The sequence below is a fragment of the Schistocerca serialis genome, chromosome 6 (genome assembly GCF_023864345.2).
Source record: "Schistocerca serialis cubense isolate TAMUIC-IGC-003099 chromosome 6, iqSchSeri2.2, whole genome shotgun sequence".
Taxonomy (NCBI): domain Eukaryota; kingdom Metazoa; phylum Arthropoda; class Insecta; order Orthoptera; family Acrididae; genus Schistocerca; species Schistocerca serialis.
In genome coordinates this window covers 198,821,286-198,840,264 of record NC_064643.1, presented here as the reverse complement: position 1 = coordinate 198,840,264, position 18,979 = coordinate 198,821,286, and the positions used below count along the sequence as shown (strand labels likewise).

General features: G+C 44.6%; 1 protein-coding gene across 1 annotated transcript in view; it reads left to right on the top strand.

Moving 5' to 3' along the window:
- LOC126484748 (probable cytochrome P450 6a14) overlaps window positions 1-18,979 on the top strand; it is a 112,149-nt gene that overhangs the window by 16,708 nt on the left and 76,462 nt on the right. Inside the window, exon 2 of the mRNA XM_050108342.1 lies at window positions 3,010-3,188. Within this exon, the coding sequence (XP_049964299.1) occupies window positions 3,010-3,188 (179 nt within the window). The remainder of the gene's footprint in view (window positions 1-3,009; window positions 3,189-18,979) is intronic.

Sequence of the window (18,979 nt, the reverse complement as noted above, 5' to 3'; positions counted from 1 at the left end):
TTGCCCAATTTTTATTGTTCTTGCAAATGAAGTGGTCACAAGGTTATTTTAGAAGACAGCGTCAGCCGTGGATATGCTGTGTACGTCTTTAATGCTGTGATTTTTATTGCCTTCAGCATCCTCTTCTCGTTGATCACTACTGATGTTACCACTATTCATGGCAGTTTCCCATCCCGAGCATAAGGTGATACTCCAAAACTGTGTCTGCTCTTCTGCCCTCTTTCGACAAGACCGTTGGCGGAGTGAGAATGACTTCGTACACCGGAACTCGACAGGCAGCCATATCTGATGATTTTTATTCTAAGTAGTAGAGCAGATCGAACGTGAGACCCCGGACATTTGGATTAGATGCTAACCTGGGGACCACGATGCCTCTACTCCAAAGTTATGAGAGAGTAATAGAAGTCAAAAGCATAATGTTGGCAGGTAATCTCAGTGGAAATACTATTAAAAGTAGAAACAATTAGCCACCATTTAAGGTAATTCCTCTGACCTTTAAAAGCTTTCAGTGAAAGCAGAAAGAACTATACCTAATGTATTGTCCTAGCTTCAATAGAAAAGTGCTACGTACTAAACTGAATAGAAATTATGAAAACATTAAATTTATGTTACTTTTTTAGTTTAATAATGGAACTTATTAGTTTGATAATTTATAAATTGTTTCACTTTCCATCGGAAAAAATTAGAACAGGATTGCATTGAAACTTCCTGGCAGACTAAAACTGTGTGCCCGACCGAGACTCGAACTCGGGACCTTTGCCTTTCGCGGGCAAGTGCTCTACCAACTGAGCTACCGAAGCACGACTCACGCCCGGTACTCACAGCTTTACTTCTGCCAGTATCTCGTCCCCTACCTTCCAAACTTTGCAGAAGTTCTCCTGCGAACCTTGCAGAACTAGCACTCCCGAAAGAAAGGATATAGCGGAGACATGGCTTAGCCACAGCCTGGGGGATGTTCCCAGAATGAGATTTTCACTCTGCAGCGGAGTGTGCGCTTATATGAAACTTCCTGGTGAAAATCTCATTCTGGAAACATCCCCCAGGCTGTGGCTAAGCCATGTCTCCGCTATATCCTTTCTTTCGGGAGTGCTAGTTCTGCAAGGTTCGCAGGAGAACTTCTGCAAAGTTTGGAAGGTAGGGGACGAGATACTGGCAGAAGTAAAGCTGTGAGTACCGGGCGTGCGTCGTGCTTCGGTAGCTCAGTTGGTAGAGCACTTGCCCGCGAAAGGCAAAGGTCCCGAGTTCGAGTCTCGGTCGGGCACACAGTTTTAATCTGCCAGGAAGTTTCATATCAGCGCACACTCCGCTGCAGAGTGAAAATCTCATTCAGGATTGCATTGTTTGCTGGAGTAAATCTTTTACCTGTCTTATCAGCACAAAAGCTAACATAAGTTACGTGAAAACGGCGTGAGTCTGCAGGAGTAGCTATGTCTCATAAGTTATTTTACCTTGTCATTACCATCTAATAGCTGAAAGTTAATGTCTGACGCATATAGTCCTTCCTACAACAAAAATACAATTTTTGAAATGTTAAATAAATTGATAAGCAACCCAACCTCTTATGGAGCAGGTGAAATATTAGTGCTCTACACACCCCTTAAACGTGTGAGAGCAGAAAGATCAAGAAGTCCCATTTCCTGATCCTTTTACGACTGCATACGCTATGGAATGTCACCGAGTATGAGGGCGACATGGTTGTGACGAGTCATTAGATGTTTGTTTGTCTGTCTGTGTATGCAGTGTTAATATTTCGGTAATCATAAGCGCATAATTTTCGTTCGGCAGATTTTTACTGGTATAGTAATCTCTTAGTTTAACCATTCCTGGGCGCGGCTTCCCCGTCGGAGGTTCGAGTCCTCCCTCGGGCATGTATGTGTGTTGTCCTTAGCGTAAGTTAGTTTAAGTTAGATTAAGTAGTGTGTAAGTCTTGGGACCGATGACCTCAGCAGTTTGGTACCATAGGAACTTATCACAAAAATTTAACTATTCCTGGTGTCAGCGCCAGTATATACTTCTTTTTTTTTCTTTTTTGAGTCATCAGTGTTCAGACTGGTTTGATGCAGCCCGCCACGAATTCCTCTCCTGCAGGAACCTCTTCATCTCAGTGTAGCATTTGCAACCTACGTCCTCAATTATTTGCAGGATGTATTCCATTCTCTGCCTTCCTCTACAGTCTTTGCGCTCTACAGCTCCCTCTTGTACCATGGAAGTCATTCCATGATGTCTTAACAGATGTCCTATCTTCCTGTCCCTTCTTCTTGTCAGTGTTTTCCACTTATTCCTTTCCCCACCGATTCTGCACAGGACCTCCCAATTCCTTAATTTATCAGTCCACCTAGTTCTCAACATCGCCTATAGCACCACACGTCAAACGCTTCGATACTCTTCTGTTTCGGTTTTCTTAAAGTCCATATTTCACTACCTTATAATGCTGTGCTCCAAATGTATATTCTCAGAAATTTCTTCCTCAAATTAAGGCCTATGTTTGATACTAGCAGACTTCTATCGACATGGAATGCCCTTTTTGACACTGCTAACTGCTTTTGATGTTTTCCTTGCTCCATCTGTCATTGGTTATTTTGCTACCTAGGAACTACAATTTCTTAACTTCATCTGCTTCGTGACCTTTAATCCTGATGTTAAGTTTCTCGCTGTTCCGTTTCTGCTACTTCTCATTAATTTCGTTTTTCTTCGATTTTCTGTACTCTTTAGACTGTTCATTCCATTCAGCAGATCATGTACCTCTTCTTCACTTCCACTCAGGATAGTAGTGTCATCAACGAATGGTATCATCGATATCCTTTCACCTTGAATTTTAATTCCATTCCGGAACCATTCTTTTATTTCCATCATTGCTTCTTCGATGTACAGATTGAATAGTAGGGCGAAAGACTACATCCTTGTCCTCCCCTAGCTTACCCCAACTTTTCTCTGAATTTCGATGATCTCACACCACTTTATATATACTGTTTTATATACACCTACTGTATATTGTTTTAAATATTGCAGCGGCGTCACTATTTTTGGATGTCACTGTGGAAAATGGCAACTCAGCCACAGCAGTTGAAGAAGCAACAAGCAGCTCGCAGGCGCCTAGGCGTCGACACGCCTGTTGCAGCAGCAGGGTTACCTACAAAGCGCGAGACGAGCAAGGCTAAGCACCACAATCCTGACGACGCAGCAGGAAGGCGGGGTTTTTGTGGTACATGTCGAGCAGTTTTTTCTACATATCAAGCCACAGTTTTATTATCCTGTATGCGATTGGAAGCAGTACACTGACACAACTAATGAGCTTCTAGCCAGTATGAATACCTGTCAATCCTAACAGAGGTATTCACAGTCCATCAGCAAATGCCAGGCGCTCGACCGAACTGGATCAACGAGTAGCCACCACGAGTCTGTGCCTGTGCCATTTCCAATCCATTTTCTGGCACCAAGTCCTCCCCCTGAATTAGGCGTTTTTCTGCTAGTGAACCTGCTCGAGGCTCACTCCAGCAGCAGCCAGATTCCTACCCTGGTGATTGGGGGGGGGGGGGGGGCAGATACGAGAGCAGTTCAATAAGTAATGCAACACATTTTTTTTCTCGGCCAATTTTGGTTGAAAAAACCGGAAATTTCTTGTGGAATATTTTCAAACATTCCCGCTTCGTCTCGTATAGTTTCATTGACTTCCGACAGGTGGCAGTGCTGTACGGAGCTGTTAAAATGGCGTCTGTAACGGATGTGCGTTGCAAACTACGGGCAGTGATCGAGTTTCTTTTGGCGGAAAACCAGGGCATTTCAGATATTCATAGGCGCTTGCAGAATGTCTACGGTGATCTGGCAGTGGACAAAAGCACGGTGAGTCGTTGGGCAAAGCGTGTGTCATCATCACCGCAAGGTCAAGCAAGACTGTCTGATCTCCCGCGTGCAGGCCGGCCGTGCACAGCTGTGACTCCTGCAATGGCGGAGCGTGCGAACACACTCGTTCGAGATGATCGACAGATCACCATCAAACAACTCAGTGCTCAACTTGACATCTCTGTTGGTAGTGCTGTCACAATTGTTCACCAGTTGGGATATTCAAAGGTTTGTTCCCGCTGGGTCCCTCGTTGTCTAACCGACCACCATAAAGAGCAAAGCAGAACCATCTGTGCGGATTTGCTTGCTCGTCATGTGGCTGAGGGTGACAATTTCTTGTCAAAGATTGTTACAGGCGATGAAACATGGGTTCATCACTTCGAACCTGAAACAAAACGGCAATCAATGGAGTGGCGCCACACCCACTCCCCTACCAAGAAAAAGTTTAAAGCCATACCCTCAGCCGGTAAAGTCATGGTTACAGTCTTCTGGGACGCTGAAGGGGTTATTCTGTTCGATGTCCTTCCCCATGGTCAAACGATCAACTCTGAAGTGTATTGTGCTACTCTTCAGAAATTGAAGAAACGACTTCAGCGTGTTCGTAGGCACAAAAATCTGAACGAACTTCTCCTTCTTCATGACAACGCAAGAACTCACACAAGTCTTCGCACCCGAGAGGAGCTCACAAAACTTCAGTGGACTGTTCTTCCTCATGCACCCTACAGCCCCGATCTCGCACCGTCGGATTTCCATATGTTTGGTCCAATGAAGGACGCAATCCGTGGGAGGCACTACGCGGATGATGAAGAAGTTATTGATGCAGTACGACGTTGGCTCCGACATCGACCAGTGGAATGGTACCGTGCAGGCATACAGGCCCTCATTTCAAGGTGGCGTAAGGCCGTAGCATTGAATGGAGATTACGTTGAAAAATAGTGTCGTGTAGCTAAAAGATTGGGGAATAACCTGGTGTATTTCAATGCTGAATAAAACAACCCCTGTTTCAGAAAAAAAATGTGTTGCATTACTTATTGAACTGCCCTCGTAGATCCTGGTGCCACTCGCAGCAGCGATCCCCCCCCCCCGCAAGAAATTCAGCAGGCTGCTGTGCTCCTGGCACTTATTCTAGCAAGCGGCCACACTGTTACTAACTGGCGCGTGCGCCACTGAGTGCGTTCCTGGGCGTCTCCATTCATGGGCGTTGACGTCGCGGCCAGCCTTCCAGCAGACAGCTGGCCGCAGCCTTGCGACGAGGGTCATCCACACTATTTACTAAAGGGGCCATGGTCGCCATGTTGCATTCCTACAAGTGCAGTAGCGTGAATCTCAATAAACTGTTTGGGTTTCTCATACTTTTTCATGAGCTACCAACAGTCTGCATCCTCACCACGGCCCACCGCCACAAACCAACCCTGCACAGTGGTGGCCATTCACCCTGCGCCACTGTAATTGATGTCAGGAGACTCGAACTCCACGCAGCACGACATCGCGGCCACAGCTCGCAGTGTCATCACACAGCGGGGCCAATTAATAAACTGTTTGTTTCTACTTTCATGTTCAGAGGAGATGGGGTCAAGGCGAGACTGTCATACTTAAAGATCACAGTAGTGGAGCCATTAGAAGCGGCTGACGTGTCACAAATTCATGCCAATACCAGAGAGCAGTGTTTGCAACCCATACGGTGTTTCCCACTGTAATTTGCTGGGGCACACAGTACCGTGTACAGAGTCTGTGGCCATATTGTGTTTTACTTGTCACCAATATGGTCACATAGCTAGGCAATGCACTGAATTGTACATGTGCGGGGAGGGAGAGGAGTTATTGCATCCTGTGTCTTACAACGACGTTCAGGAGGTCGAGCGGTAATGACACGTTCGTGGGCGTGCAGGTCTGACACTGAATGATAAAACGGAAATTACATTAAATAAAGCGAACATATTTCAATGTAAGGGATACAAGGGGCGCTCCAAGGCAAGCAGTTGTCAGGCGTAAGATAGACTAGGAGGACAAACAACTAAAGAAGTGGGCAACGGAACGGGAGGTGGTTCATGTTAACCCTCGCAGTACCAAGGGGGCGGGAGGTGTACTTTATGCCCACCTTTTGAATATACTGATATCTACTCAGGTACTGCTTTTTTTAAAGTTTTGTAAAAAATAGTTATTGTCTTTAATGAAGTCTTCTTCCAGATTCTATGATTGTTTTACGTTTTTCGTTCAAGCTTAATCGGAAAATTTATGTTTAAACGAGGTGGTCATAAAGTCTCCCCCCTCCTCGCCTCCTCCTTGATAGTAGATGCGACTTCCCACAACGGGCCGGCCGCTGTGGCCGAGCGGTTCTAGGTGGTTCAGTCCGGAACTGCGCTGCTGCTACGGTCGCAGGTTCGAATCCTGCCGCGGGCATGGATGTGTGTGATGTCCTTAGGTTAGTTAGGTTTAAGTAGTTCTAAGTCTAGGGGACTGATGACCTCAGATGTTAAGTTCCATAGTGCTTAGAGCCATTTTTTCCCACAACGGTCGTCTAACTCCGAAAATAATAGCATTATGTGAGCTTAGAACACATGGACATTATATTTCTCTGGGTTGACAGAAACAATGGTCTCAAAAATGATTCATTTCCCTTTGGTTCTTTATTGTTTCCTGTTCAGTGGCATTTAGACCAGTGTTAGATACAACTGTGATTGAAAATGTATCGACAGTCACTTGCTGACAGATTTTGGAAGAATCTACAGATTCTCAAATTGAATTAGATGAAACTGACGATGCTGACATAGTTGCTCACAACGTACCAGGTACTGTGAAACTACCTTATTTCTTATACACAGTAGGAAGTGCAGTGTTCCATTTAACTCAGAAGTTATTTCCTAACACCACTTAGAGTAAACTTCCTTATGAACAGGTTGTAGATTCGCTAAATAACTTATGATCAACAAGTGAATGTGGTAGCAGCTAGGTATTAATTCTTTAATTGTAAAAAACGGTCAGAAACTTATCGCGAGTGAGTAACAGATTTGCAGGTCATGACAAGGAAATGCAAATTGAAATGTGCTTGTGATGGTTCAAATGGCTCTGAGCACTATGGGACTTAACTTCTGAGGTCATCAGTCCCCTAGAACTTAGAACTACTTAAACCTAACTAACCTAAGGACATCACACACATCCATGCCCGAGGCAGGATTCGAACCTGCGACCGTAGCGGTCGCGCGGTTCCAGACTGTAGCGCCTAGAACCGCTCGGCCACTCTGGCCGGCTTTGTATAATCTCTGTGTAGCATAGGTCATGAAGATCAGAGACAATGCTTTGATTGAACCAGCTCTCCTGTTTCGTTTCGTCTAGCGGTAGGCCTCTATGGTAGTGCTGTCTTATAATTAATCTAAGTTTTATCTGAGGAGGAGGATATTAGTGTTTAACGTCCCATCGACAACGAGGTCATTAGAGACGGAGCGCAAGCTCGGGTGAGGGAAGGATGGGGAAGGAAATCGGCCGTGCCCTTTCAAAGGAACCATCCCGGCATTTGCCTGAAGCGATTTAGGGAAATCACGGAAAACCTAAATCAGGATGGCCGGAGACGGGATTGAACCGTCGTCCTCCCGACATAAGTTTTATCTGAATTTTGAAAAATATAACAGAAATTGTCATTAGAAAGTGTGTATTATTGACTTAGTTGTCACCTCTCATGATTGTAACCATTAATTATAATTAACAAAGTTTTTACAGAACTTCGCCGTACAGGGAGCTCATCTCCCTTAGCAGGATTTAGTCGGCCATTACGCTGACTGTATTATTTAATTAAAATATCATGTCATAATGTTAAATGTAAATGCGAGAGACTTCTCAATTTTGATCTTTCATTAATTTCAAAGTTAAAAATAGTGAAAATAGATTTGGTTTATTAATATTTAGAATACTGAGTGAGTTCAGTATGTTTCATTTTGGCCGCCTAACGGCAGACGAGATTCTCTCCAGTTTTGCCTTGCAAATAATGAAAAGGAAATATTGAAAAGCATTACATTCCGCAATATCTCAGTTAATCTTTGTGTAATTTGGTACATAAATAACCAGTAGCCCATTAGACTCATATTAATAATTACAGTTTGCGTAAGAATACGCATACTTTCTTTTCTAAATAGCAGCGCTCACGCAAACTATTTATTAGAAGGCGGTGAGTCGCGCTCTGTGTTTAAAAAATATTATATCGTACGTACTTCGGGGCAGCCGATGTCCTTACGAGTGTTATCGCGATATAAGTTAATTAAAAGTCGCATGCTAGCCCACAATATTTAAAGCCACCCCAACCTAAATCATAAAATACGTAATTATAAAAATAAAAAATATACACTTATACCGTGATACTGTCCATGAGATCCTCTGGGCGTGGCAACGGATAAGTGTCAAATACAGTTTTGGGGAGCAAAACCAGTGGAGTAGCACACTGACTTGCTTGTCCGGGCGCAATAGCGCCGCTATCTTGCAATTCTTTAAGTCCTGCAGCGACTTTGTCCCGTAATGCAATGGAAACAGTTCTGGCCTGGCAAAATTTCGGTTGAGCATTGTCTTTCATGGTAACATGTACAACAAAATTGTTAGCTTTGCCTAAACCTTTAGAAAAATTCATTTAGCAAGCCAGCTACACTGTCTTGTGTGTGGAATGCAGACACTGACAACACATTGCCCTGAATGTTGTTGTTGTTGTTGTGGTCTTCAGTCCTGAGACTGGTTTGATGCAGCTCTCCATGCTACTCTATCCTGTGCAAGCTTCTTCATCTCCCAGTACCTACTGCAGCCTACGTCCTTCTGAATCTGCTTAGTGTATTCATCTCTTGGTCTCCCTCTATGATTTTTACCCCCCACGCTGCCTACTAAATTGGTGATCCCTTTATGCCTCAGAATATGCCCTACCAACCGATCCCTTCTTCTAGTGAAGTTGTGCCACAAATTTCTCTTCTCCCCAATTCTATTCAGCACCTCCTCATTAGTTATGTGATCTACCCATCTAATCTTCAGCATTCTTCTGTAGCACCACAATTCGAAAGCTTCTATTCTCTTCTTGTCTAAACTATTTATCGTCCACGTTTCACTTCCATACGTGGCTACACTCCATACAAATACTTTCAGAAACGACTTCCTGACATTTAAATCTATACTCGATGTTAACAAATTTTTCTTCTTCATAAACGCTTTCCTTGCCATTGCCAGTCTACATTTTATATCCTCTCTACTTCGACCATCGTCGGTTATTTTGCTCCCCAAATAGCAAAACTCCTTTACTATTTTAAGTGTCTCATTTCCTAATCTAATTCCCTCAGCATCACCCGACTTAATTCGACTACATTCCACTATCCTCAGCAGTTAAGTCCCATAGCGCTCAGAGCCATTTGAACCAAAAACGGTGTTTTGTTAATCACATCGATATTTGTGTTTTGATAAAAATAACTACGTTCTTTGCTATTTGTTATACATCGCGCAAACGTACACAGTCTTGAAATAATTTACAATCCACACGTCTCGTACCAAAAACTTCCTTTCCCTTTCTCCAAATGTCCATTTATGTGACATACTGTCACAACAGATTAGGCTCTGAACGCTACTTTTCAAAAATTGATTTGCACGACGTGCATCTTCAAATACCACTAGATAAAGAATCTCAGCCGGCCGCGGTGGCCGAGCAGTTCTAGGAGCTTCAGTCCGGAACCAGGTGACTGCTGCGGTCGCAGGTTCGAATCCTGCCTCGGGCATGGATGTGTGTGATGTCCTTAGGTTAGTTAGGTTTAAGTAGTTCTAAGTTCTAGGGGACTGATAGCCTCAAATGTTAAGTCCCATGTTGCTCAGAGCCATTTGAACCATTTGAAGAATCTCAAACCGAGTGTGTGGTGAACACTCATTTGGGCTTGTTTAAATATTTGCGTTCGCTTTTTGGCACTGCTTCCGTACCCGCCATTTCCAACGGTATTTGGCACAGCTGACTGCCCAAGTGCCCAGGTGTTTAAACTATTTGGACCATATCGTAGTACGAGGTCGTACACCTGAAGAACATATTGCAAATTTGTGTGTTTTGTTTCGTGTGTTATCTGATGCAGGACTCAAGTGTAGACTGGACAAGTGTGCTTTTTTTTAAACCTGAGTTGCAGTATCTTAGTCATGTCATAAACAGTCAAGGTTGCATCCTCTTCAGTCGCATTTGTTAGACATACGAAATTTGCCTAAAAATGGTTCAAATGGCTCTAAGCACTATGGGACTTAACAGCTGAGGTCATCAGTCCCCTAAACTTAGAACTACTTAAACCTAACTAACCTAAGGACATCACACACACCCATTCCCGAGGCAGGATTCGAACCTGCGACCCTAGCAGCAGCGCGGCTCCGGACTGGAGCGCCTAGAACCGCACGACCACCGCGGCGAAATTTGCTAGTTCCTCACAATGTCACAGAATTTCAGTCAGTCTTAGGGAAAATGCACTAATATATTTTGTTCATACCGAATGCTGCCCAAATAGCGACTCGATTGCAAGAATGTCCCCTTTGTTTGGACGGATGAGTGCCAAGTAGCTTTTCAAAGTCTTAAAGGTGTATTGCTCAGTGATCGATGCTTAGTCCACTTTCATCCTGAAAAACCAGTTGTACTGTAAGTTGGAGCTTCCTCTTACGGAATCGCTGCAGTGCTTTCGCACAAAATTGATGATAAAGACAGGGCTATTGCTTTCGCATCAAAAGTGTTATCCAAAGCTCAGTGTAGCTATTCCCAAATTGAGAAAGAGGCTTTGGCTATTGTGTATGGTGTCAGCAAATTCCACCACTGTTTGTATGGCAGAAAATTCTACTTAGTAACTGATCAGAAGCCTTTGCAGTCATTGTCTCATATGCCGAAACCGGTTCCTGTACGAACTGCCCCAAAACTGTAAAGATGGGCTTTTTTGTTGTCTCAATACCAGTACGAGATTGTGTATTGTCCGACAGCTCAACATGGAAATGCGGACGCACTCTCACGTCTTCCGAATGGCCCTGATACAGACTTTGACGCTTCTGCTGCATCTTGTTGTCACATCGATGCTCAGGATTCTGAATTGCTTCAATCTTTTCTGCTGAACTACAGAAAAATTGCACGGGCCGCGGAAGCTGATTCTGATTTGAACATTTTGCTAACGTACATTCGCCGGCCGAGGTGGCCGAGCGGTTCTAGGCGCTTCAGTCTGGGACCGCGCGACCGCTACTGTCGCAGGTTCGAATCCTGCCTCGGGCATGGATGTGTGTGATGTCCTTAGGTTAGTTAGGTTTAAGTAGTTCTAAGTTCTAGAGGACTGATGACCTCAGATGTTAAGTCCCCTAGTGCTCAGAGCCATTTGAACCGCTTTGAACTAACGTACATTCGCATATCTTGGCCTCGTTCCTTGCATAGCGTAAAGAACTCTGTACTGTGCCGATACTTTGCACGTCGGCGTAGCCTCGCTGTACAGAAAGGAGTGATTCTTGTTCAGAATGACAGTAGACAGTCACGTGTGTTGATCCCCAAAGCTTTGCAATAAGAAGTGTTGCAGTTACTTCACCGAGGACGCTGGGGGATTGTTCGTACAAAACAGTTAGCGCGTCGACACTGTACTTGGCGGGGTATGGATGCCCAAATAGAACAGATGACGTCACAGTGTCACGCATGTGGGGAAAATTTTTCCGTTGCGCCACAAAAATTCTCTGCTTGGCCTAAGTCGCAATCACCATGGCAACGTGTGCAGTAGACTTTTTGGGACCGTTTTGGGACACACGTTGGTTGCTTGAGGTAGACTTTTATAGGAAGTTTCCTTTTGCTGTGCCATTGAACTCGACGACATCACGTAGCACAATTCAGGTGTTGTCCTCTATTTTTTTGCTTCGAAGGTTTACCTGAAGCCATAGTGTCAGACAACGGCCCTCAGTTCACGTCAAATGAATTTGAAACATTCTGTGAACGCAATGGCATACGGCATGTCACTAGTGCACCGTTCCATCCACGGTCAAACGGCGAAGCAGAACGTTTTGTCAGAACCTTCAAGCAGCAGATAGCCAAGCTTCGCTCCGCACACACCAGGAATCAAGCATTGCAGTTGTTTCTCGTCTCCTATCGTTCGCACCAACGAGATGGACCATCGCCGACGGAACTGCTTCACGGCCGCCGCCTTCGGACACTGCTTCACCCTCCAAAGTATGCGGCGCCGAAGTAAGGCCGCAAGTATCGCTTCGCGCTGCATGATATTGTCTTTTACAGGGTTTTCAGCGGCAGCAGACGGTGGGCGCGAGGCGAGATCGTCCGTCGACTTGGCGTTTGCATGTATCTTATATCAGGTCCAGATGGCTTGCAGCGCCGACAGCAAAATGAACTTCGCCTCTGTCACGTGCACGATGATCTTTCAGTCGCTCTTCCCCCAGATTCGCGGATCCCGAGGACAGCGTGAGCACAGCAGCCGCTAGAGGGTGTCATCACGACGCAGTGGGACGGTCCCATGGAGGCGGAGCCTGCGATTCCTCCACCTCCTGCCGGCCGGTGTGGCCGAGCGGTTCTAGGCGCTACAGTCTGGAACCGCGCGTCCGCTACGGTCGCAGGTTCGAATCCTGCCTCGGGCATGGATGAGTGTGATGTCCTTAGGTTAGTTAGGTTTAAGTAGTTCTAAGTTCTAGGGGACTGATGCTCTCAGAAGTTATGTCCCATAGTGCTCAGAGCCATCCTCCACCTCCTCTCGTCCTACCGATGGAGCTGGATCCGCCCACACTGCAGCAGTCGCCGCCTTCTTCATCTGGTTCCTGGCAGCTGGAGGTGGACGCGTACCCTTCTGATCGTTTCCCGGGGGATGTTTCCGCCAAATGAAGGCCGGATGGCGGGGTACGACCGGAAGCTTGACGTTCCCTGGAGCCGCAGCCTTCCGGCACTGCGTCCCAATTCCTGCCTGCCGCGCCGTTCTTGCGCTCCTACACGACGACAGTCGGTCGCCTTTTTTTGGGGGTGGGGAGAGGAATGTTCCGGCGTAACGACAAGGGCCGCCACGAAGATCAAGAACGATACAGCAGAGAAGGCTGTAAGACATCAGCCAATAGCACGCTGACTAGGACCTCACCACAACAGGAACGACATCTACAAGAAGAGAATAAAAGCGATGCGCCGCCTAGCCTCGGCCGCTCTAGATGAGCCATGACTTGTGAACAGTATGGAAATTGCATACATTGAACGACATTGATTGTTTGCATGTCGCCAGTTGCTTGCGATCCATCTTTGTAAAGACGCCAGGTTAAGTATTGTCAATCTACATTATTGTAATAACAACCATTAATGTGAATTGCTTGAATTGTTGTTTAGCTATTCGATAAAGCAGCATCCTAGGCACCCTACATTACACGAGTGGGTAAGATCTCACAGGTAACAAATTGTACTGTATTAGGTTATATGTAGTAGACAATGTAGTTTCATTAGTTTCCGGTGTACTTAAAAGTATGATGACTGTGGTAGCAGTAATCAAAGTGAGAAATGCACACCCTGCTTTTACCTTATAGGTAACACGCTACAATGTAAGAAACAAAGTGAACAACAAATAAAATGACTGGTTGCGAGTAGGACTTGCGGCCTGAGGGCTCTGTACAGTCTTAATTGTGTATAAAGATAGTCCTTCAACCCGGGTATCGAAAATCTGGACGAGTTTTGTCTGCTACCGACGTTGATACTTACAAGATATCGGTCCTGGGAATTCCGAGATTTTCTAGAACGTTTTAATTGAAAGTTTGAAGTCAGATAACTAATCGCACATTTTTTCGTATGAGATAATTACAAATTAATACTTTTCGGATTTTTTCCTTTGCTTGTACTATGAAACCTACCCTCTTACCAAATTTAATGCATCCAGGCCAACGAAAGTACCCTACGGGTTTTGATGAGCGACTTCGCCAGTATCAAAATATGTGACGTAAGCGGGCGTATCTTTTGATTGAATTGATTTTGAATCTTAAGTGTTTTACACCGCCAAGAGACCATAGACCTTACCATGTGACATAAATTTCAGCTTTATACGTCTATCCGTTGCTGATAAAAAGCGGGCTTAACAGACCGGCGGACATACAGACAGTTGCGTAAAAAAAAAAAAAAAGAAAAAAGTATGATACAATTACGAATTTACAGTTTTCGGACTTTTTTCTTTTGGTTGTATTGCCTTACTGCGAAACTTTTCTTCTTACCAAATTGAATGATTGTAGGCCAACGGATGTACCCTACACATTTTGATGAGTGATTTTGCAAGTATCAAAATATGTGGCCATAAAAGGCCGTTTCCTTTGACTGCATTGGCTTAAAAGCTTCAGTTTTGTATACAACTAAGGGACTAAAGCTCTTAGTATCTGACATGAATGTCAACTTGATACCTCAACACATTCCTGAGGAAAAGGGTTTCTGACAGGCTCACGGACAGATAGACAAGAAAGTTATCTCATAAGGCTTCGGTTTTAACAGACTGAGCACGGAACCCTAAAAAGGATACAAACTGTCAGACAGGACAATTTCAATTTCATTTCTCCGTTACAATGATTATATTCTGACTGAAGGCTATGAGTACACGTAAAGTAAATCAAGCCGTTGCTGCATAGACTTCGCGTTGGATATGATATTGCTTTTTATCACTTATCAGTCCTTGAGATATGGCAACATAACGCAGAGGAGGGGCAAAGGTCCCTGTATCTCGTTTGAGCAATTATATCTAACGGAAGGCCGAAGGTACCTGAATCCTGTTTGATCTCAATTCCCAGATTACCGGTGCGCGTTATTGTCGACCTAAGTTATCTCATCCTGCTCAAATATAATGACACATTTCCCGGCACATTTACGTAAACAATGAATCATAATACGTGTTCTGATTTAGTACTCCTTGCGGCATACCAAGCAGCAATGCGATACACTGACAATGTATTCACTGGCAGAGAATATAATGACCTGCAGGACTCTCTCTCTATCTCTCTCTCTCTCTCTCTCTCTCTCTCTCTCTCTGTGTGTGTGTGAGTGTGTGTGTTTTCTCTACTCAACTGTGGGCACTGAGTGCGCATGGCACAATTCCGTTGTTCACGAAGATCCATTCACATGTAAATGAGCTTGTTTTAACAAGAACGCTGTTTTCCCGGTCACTCCCGATAACGCTTGATCGCTAACGCATCGTATTACGGTGGCGTACGAGCGGGAGGTAGTCTGAATCCTGATGGTGGGAGAATTATCGCCCCCCCCCCCCAAATAAAGCTGCTTGAAACTGATTTCGAAATGAAGACACTCACATACTCATGTATTATTTCTCAGATCAACAACCTTATTTTCAATACATGCTAATCGTACCAGAATGAAAGGCATCGTTAAGAATGTTGTTTAACTGGCTTCTAACAATGCCTACCGATTTTGCGCTAGAAATAGTTATTTGTGGAAAATTTTAACAAAAAAGACTTTATTATCATAGACAAAAGGGTGTCATGGATGCCTAGCTTCATATCTGTATTTTACGAAGGCAAACTATTAACCACGAATAAGAGACCCCCTTTACATATTTTTATCTTATTAAAAACACAATTTTATTTGTCTTCAAGTACTTATGCCAAACAATGATATTATTTAAAACTATAAAAGTGCGAAAGCTTTGCACAGGTTCCCTGTTTACAATTAATGCTCAGCTGGTTGACACCAGGAAAACTGTTGTAACACCATCTATCCAAGCTTACCTTTTCAATTGACAAAAAGACAGTGCCGGCCGGAGTGGCCGAGCGGTTCTAGGCGCTACAGTCTGGAACTACGCGACCGCTACGGTCGCACGTCCGAATCCTGCCTCGGGCAGGATGTGTGTGATGTCCTTAGGTTAGTTAGGTTTAAGTAGTTCTAAGTCCTAGGGGACTGATGACCTCAGAAGTTCAGTCCCATAGTTCTCAGAGCCATTTGAGCCATTTGAAAGACAGTGCCTATTAAAATTGCATTTGCGATCACTGTAAACAGGCTGCATGGACAAATGCATCATGGAGTAGGATTGTACTTACTAAATCCTATCTTTTCTTTTCTCATGGACAACTGTACATAGCCTTTTCAATGGAAACTAAACCAACTAACTTCGTTGTATATCTGAAAGAAATGAAAAGGAAAAAAAATACACGAAGATTACACTCTTACATCAGACATTGTTTACAATGAGGCATTCTAATGCTGTGTAAGGAATACCATTCAAAATTATGTGAACGGAAAAGTATGTACAAGAATTTATCGTACATTTATGTTTGTTATTTCAAGCAATTTGGGTCATTTTTGAAAATGTTTTCTCTTCTTTATCGCAACAACTAGTTGTTCCAAATACTTTCATTATTTAATTTAGAGCTACAAAAGTGTGGAAGTTTCACAAAGGTGTACTGGTAAGTTGTTATTCTACACAACGATAGTATATCAGCTGATATTTCCGATCTCTTCAGTTAAATCGAAGAAGAAATAAAAATATATTTAAAATGGTTCAAATGGCTCTGAGCACTATGGGACTTAACTTCTAAGGTCATCAGTCCCCTAGAACTTAGAACTACTTAAACCTAACTAACCTAAGGACATCACACAGATCCATGCCTGAGGCAGGATTCGACCCTGCGACCGTAGCGGTCGCGCGGTTCCAGACTGTAGCGCATAGAACCGCTCGGCCACCCGGCCGGCAAAAATATATTTAAATTATGTACTGTAATGATGTACGAGGGCAGTTCAATAAGTAATGCAACCCCTTTTTTTTGTCGGCCAATTTTGGTTGAAAAAACCGGAAATTTCTTGTGGAGTATTTTCAAACATTCCCGCTTCGTCTCGTTTAGTTTCATTGACTTCCGACAGGTGGCAGCGCTGTACGGAGCTGTTAAAATGGCGTCTGTAACGGATGTGCGTTGCAAACAACGGGCAGTGATCGAGTTTCTTTTGGCGGAAAACCAGGGCATCTCAGATATTCATAGGCGCTTGCAGAATGTCTAAGGTGATCTGGCAGTGGACAAAAGCATGGTGAGTCGTTGGGCAAAGCGTGTGTCATCATCGCCGCAAGGTCAAGCAAGGCTGTCTGATCTCCCGCGTGCGGGCCGGCCGTGCACAGCTGTGACTCCTGCAATGGCGGAGCATGCGAACACACTCGCTCAAGATGATCGACGGATCACCATCAAACAACTCAGTGCTCAACTTGACATCTCTGTTGGTAGTGCTGTCACAATTGTTCACCAGTTGGGATATTCAAAGGTTTGTTCCTGCTGGGTCCCTCGTTGTCTAACCGAACACCATAAAGAGCAAAGGAGAACCATCGTTGCGGAATTGCTTGTTCGTCATGTGGCTGAGGGTGACAATTTCTTGTCAAAGATTGTTACAGGCGATGAAACATGGGTTAATCACTTCGAAGCTGAAACAAAACGGCAATCAATGGAGTGGCGCCACACCCACTCCCCTACCAAGAAAAAGTTTAAAGCCATACCCTCAGCCGGTAAAGTCATGGTTACAGTCTTCTGGGACGCTGAAGGGGTTATTCTGTTCCATGTCCTTCCCCATGGTCAAACGATCAACTCTGAAGTGTATTGTGCTACTCTTCAGAAATTGAAGAAACGACTTCAGCGTGAAACTTCCTGGCAGATTAAAACTGTGTGCCCGACCGAGACTCGAACTCGGGACCTTTGCCTTTCGCGGGCAAGTGCTCTACCAACTGAGCTACCGAAGCACGACTCACGTCCGGTACTCACAGCTTTACTTCTACCAGTACCTCGTCTCCTACCTTCCAAACTTTACAGAAGCTCTCCTGCGAGACATGCAGAACTAGCACTCCTGAAAGAAAGGATATTGCGGAGACATGGCTTAGCCACAGCCTGGGGGATGTTTCCAGAATGAGATTTTCACTCTGCAGCGGAGTGTGCGCTGATATGAAACTTCCTGGCAGATTAAAACTGCTAGTTCTGCATGTCTCGCAGGAGAGCTTCTGTAAAGTTTGGAAGGTAGGAGACGAGGTACTGGTAGAAGTAAAGCTGTGAGTACCGGACGTGAGTCGTGCTTCGGTAGCTCAGTTGGTAGAGCACTTGCCCGCGAAAGGCAAAGGTCCCGAGTTCGAGTCTCGGTCGGGCACACAGTTTTAATCTGCCAGGAAGTTTCATATCAGCGCACACTCCGCTGCAGAGTGAAAATCTCATTCTGGACTTCAGCGTGTTCGTAGGCACAAAAATCAGAACGAATTTCTCCTTCTTCAGGACAACGCAAGACCTCACACAAGTCTTCGCACCCGAGAGGAGCTCACAAAACTTCAGTGGACTGTTCTTCCTCATGCACCCTACAGCCCCGATCTCGCACCGTCGGATTTCCATATGTTTGGCCCAATGAAGGACGCAATCCGTGGGACGCACTACGCAGATGATGAAGAAGTTATTGATGGAGTACGACGTTGGCTCCGACTTCGACCAGTGGAATGGTACCGTGCAGGCATACAGGCCCTCATTTCAAGGTGGCGTAAGGCCGTAGCATTGAATGGAGATTACGTTGAAAAATAGTGTTGTGTAGCTAAAAGATTGGGGAATAACCTGGTGTATTTCAATGCTGAATAAAACAACCCCTGTTTCAGAAAAAAAATGTGTTGCATTACTTATTGAACTGCCCTCGTATATGATTGTTAAGTATGGAGCTAATGCATCAGCATACTCCGAAAGGAACCTAATTAGTATACAGTCCGGACCGGAAGACTTGCTTTTATAAAGTGATTTGAGTTGCTTCACTACTCCGAGGATATTTACTCCCACGTTACTCATGTTGCCAGCTGTTCTCGATTCGAATTCTGGAATATTTACTTCATCTTCTTTTGTGAAGGAATTTCGGCAGGTTGTGTTTAGTAAATCTGCTTTGCCAGCACTGTCTTCGATAGTATCTCCATTGTTATCGCGCGCAGAAGGCATTGGTTGTTTCTTGCCGCTAACATACTTCACATACGACCAGAATCTCTTTGGATTTCCTGCCAGGTTTCGAGACAAAGTTTCATTGTGGAAACTGTTATAGGCGTCTCGCATTGAACTCCGCGCTAAGTTTCGAGCTTCTGTAAACGATCGCCAATCTTGGGGATTTTGCGTCTGTTTAAATTTGGCATGTTTTGTTTCGTTGTTTCTGCAACAGTGCTCTAACACGTTTTGTGTACCA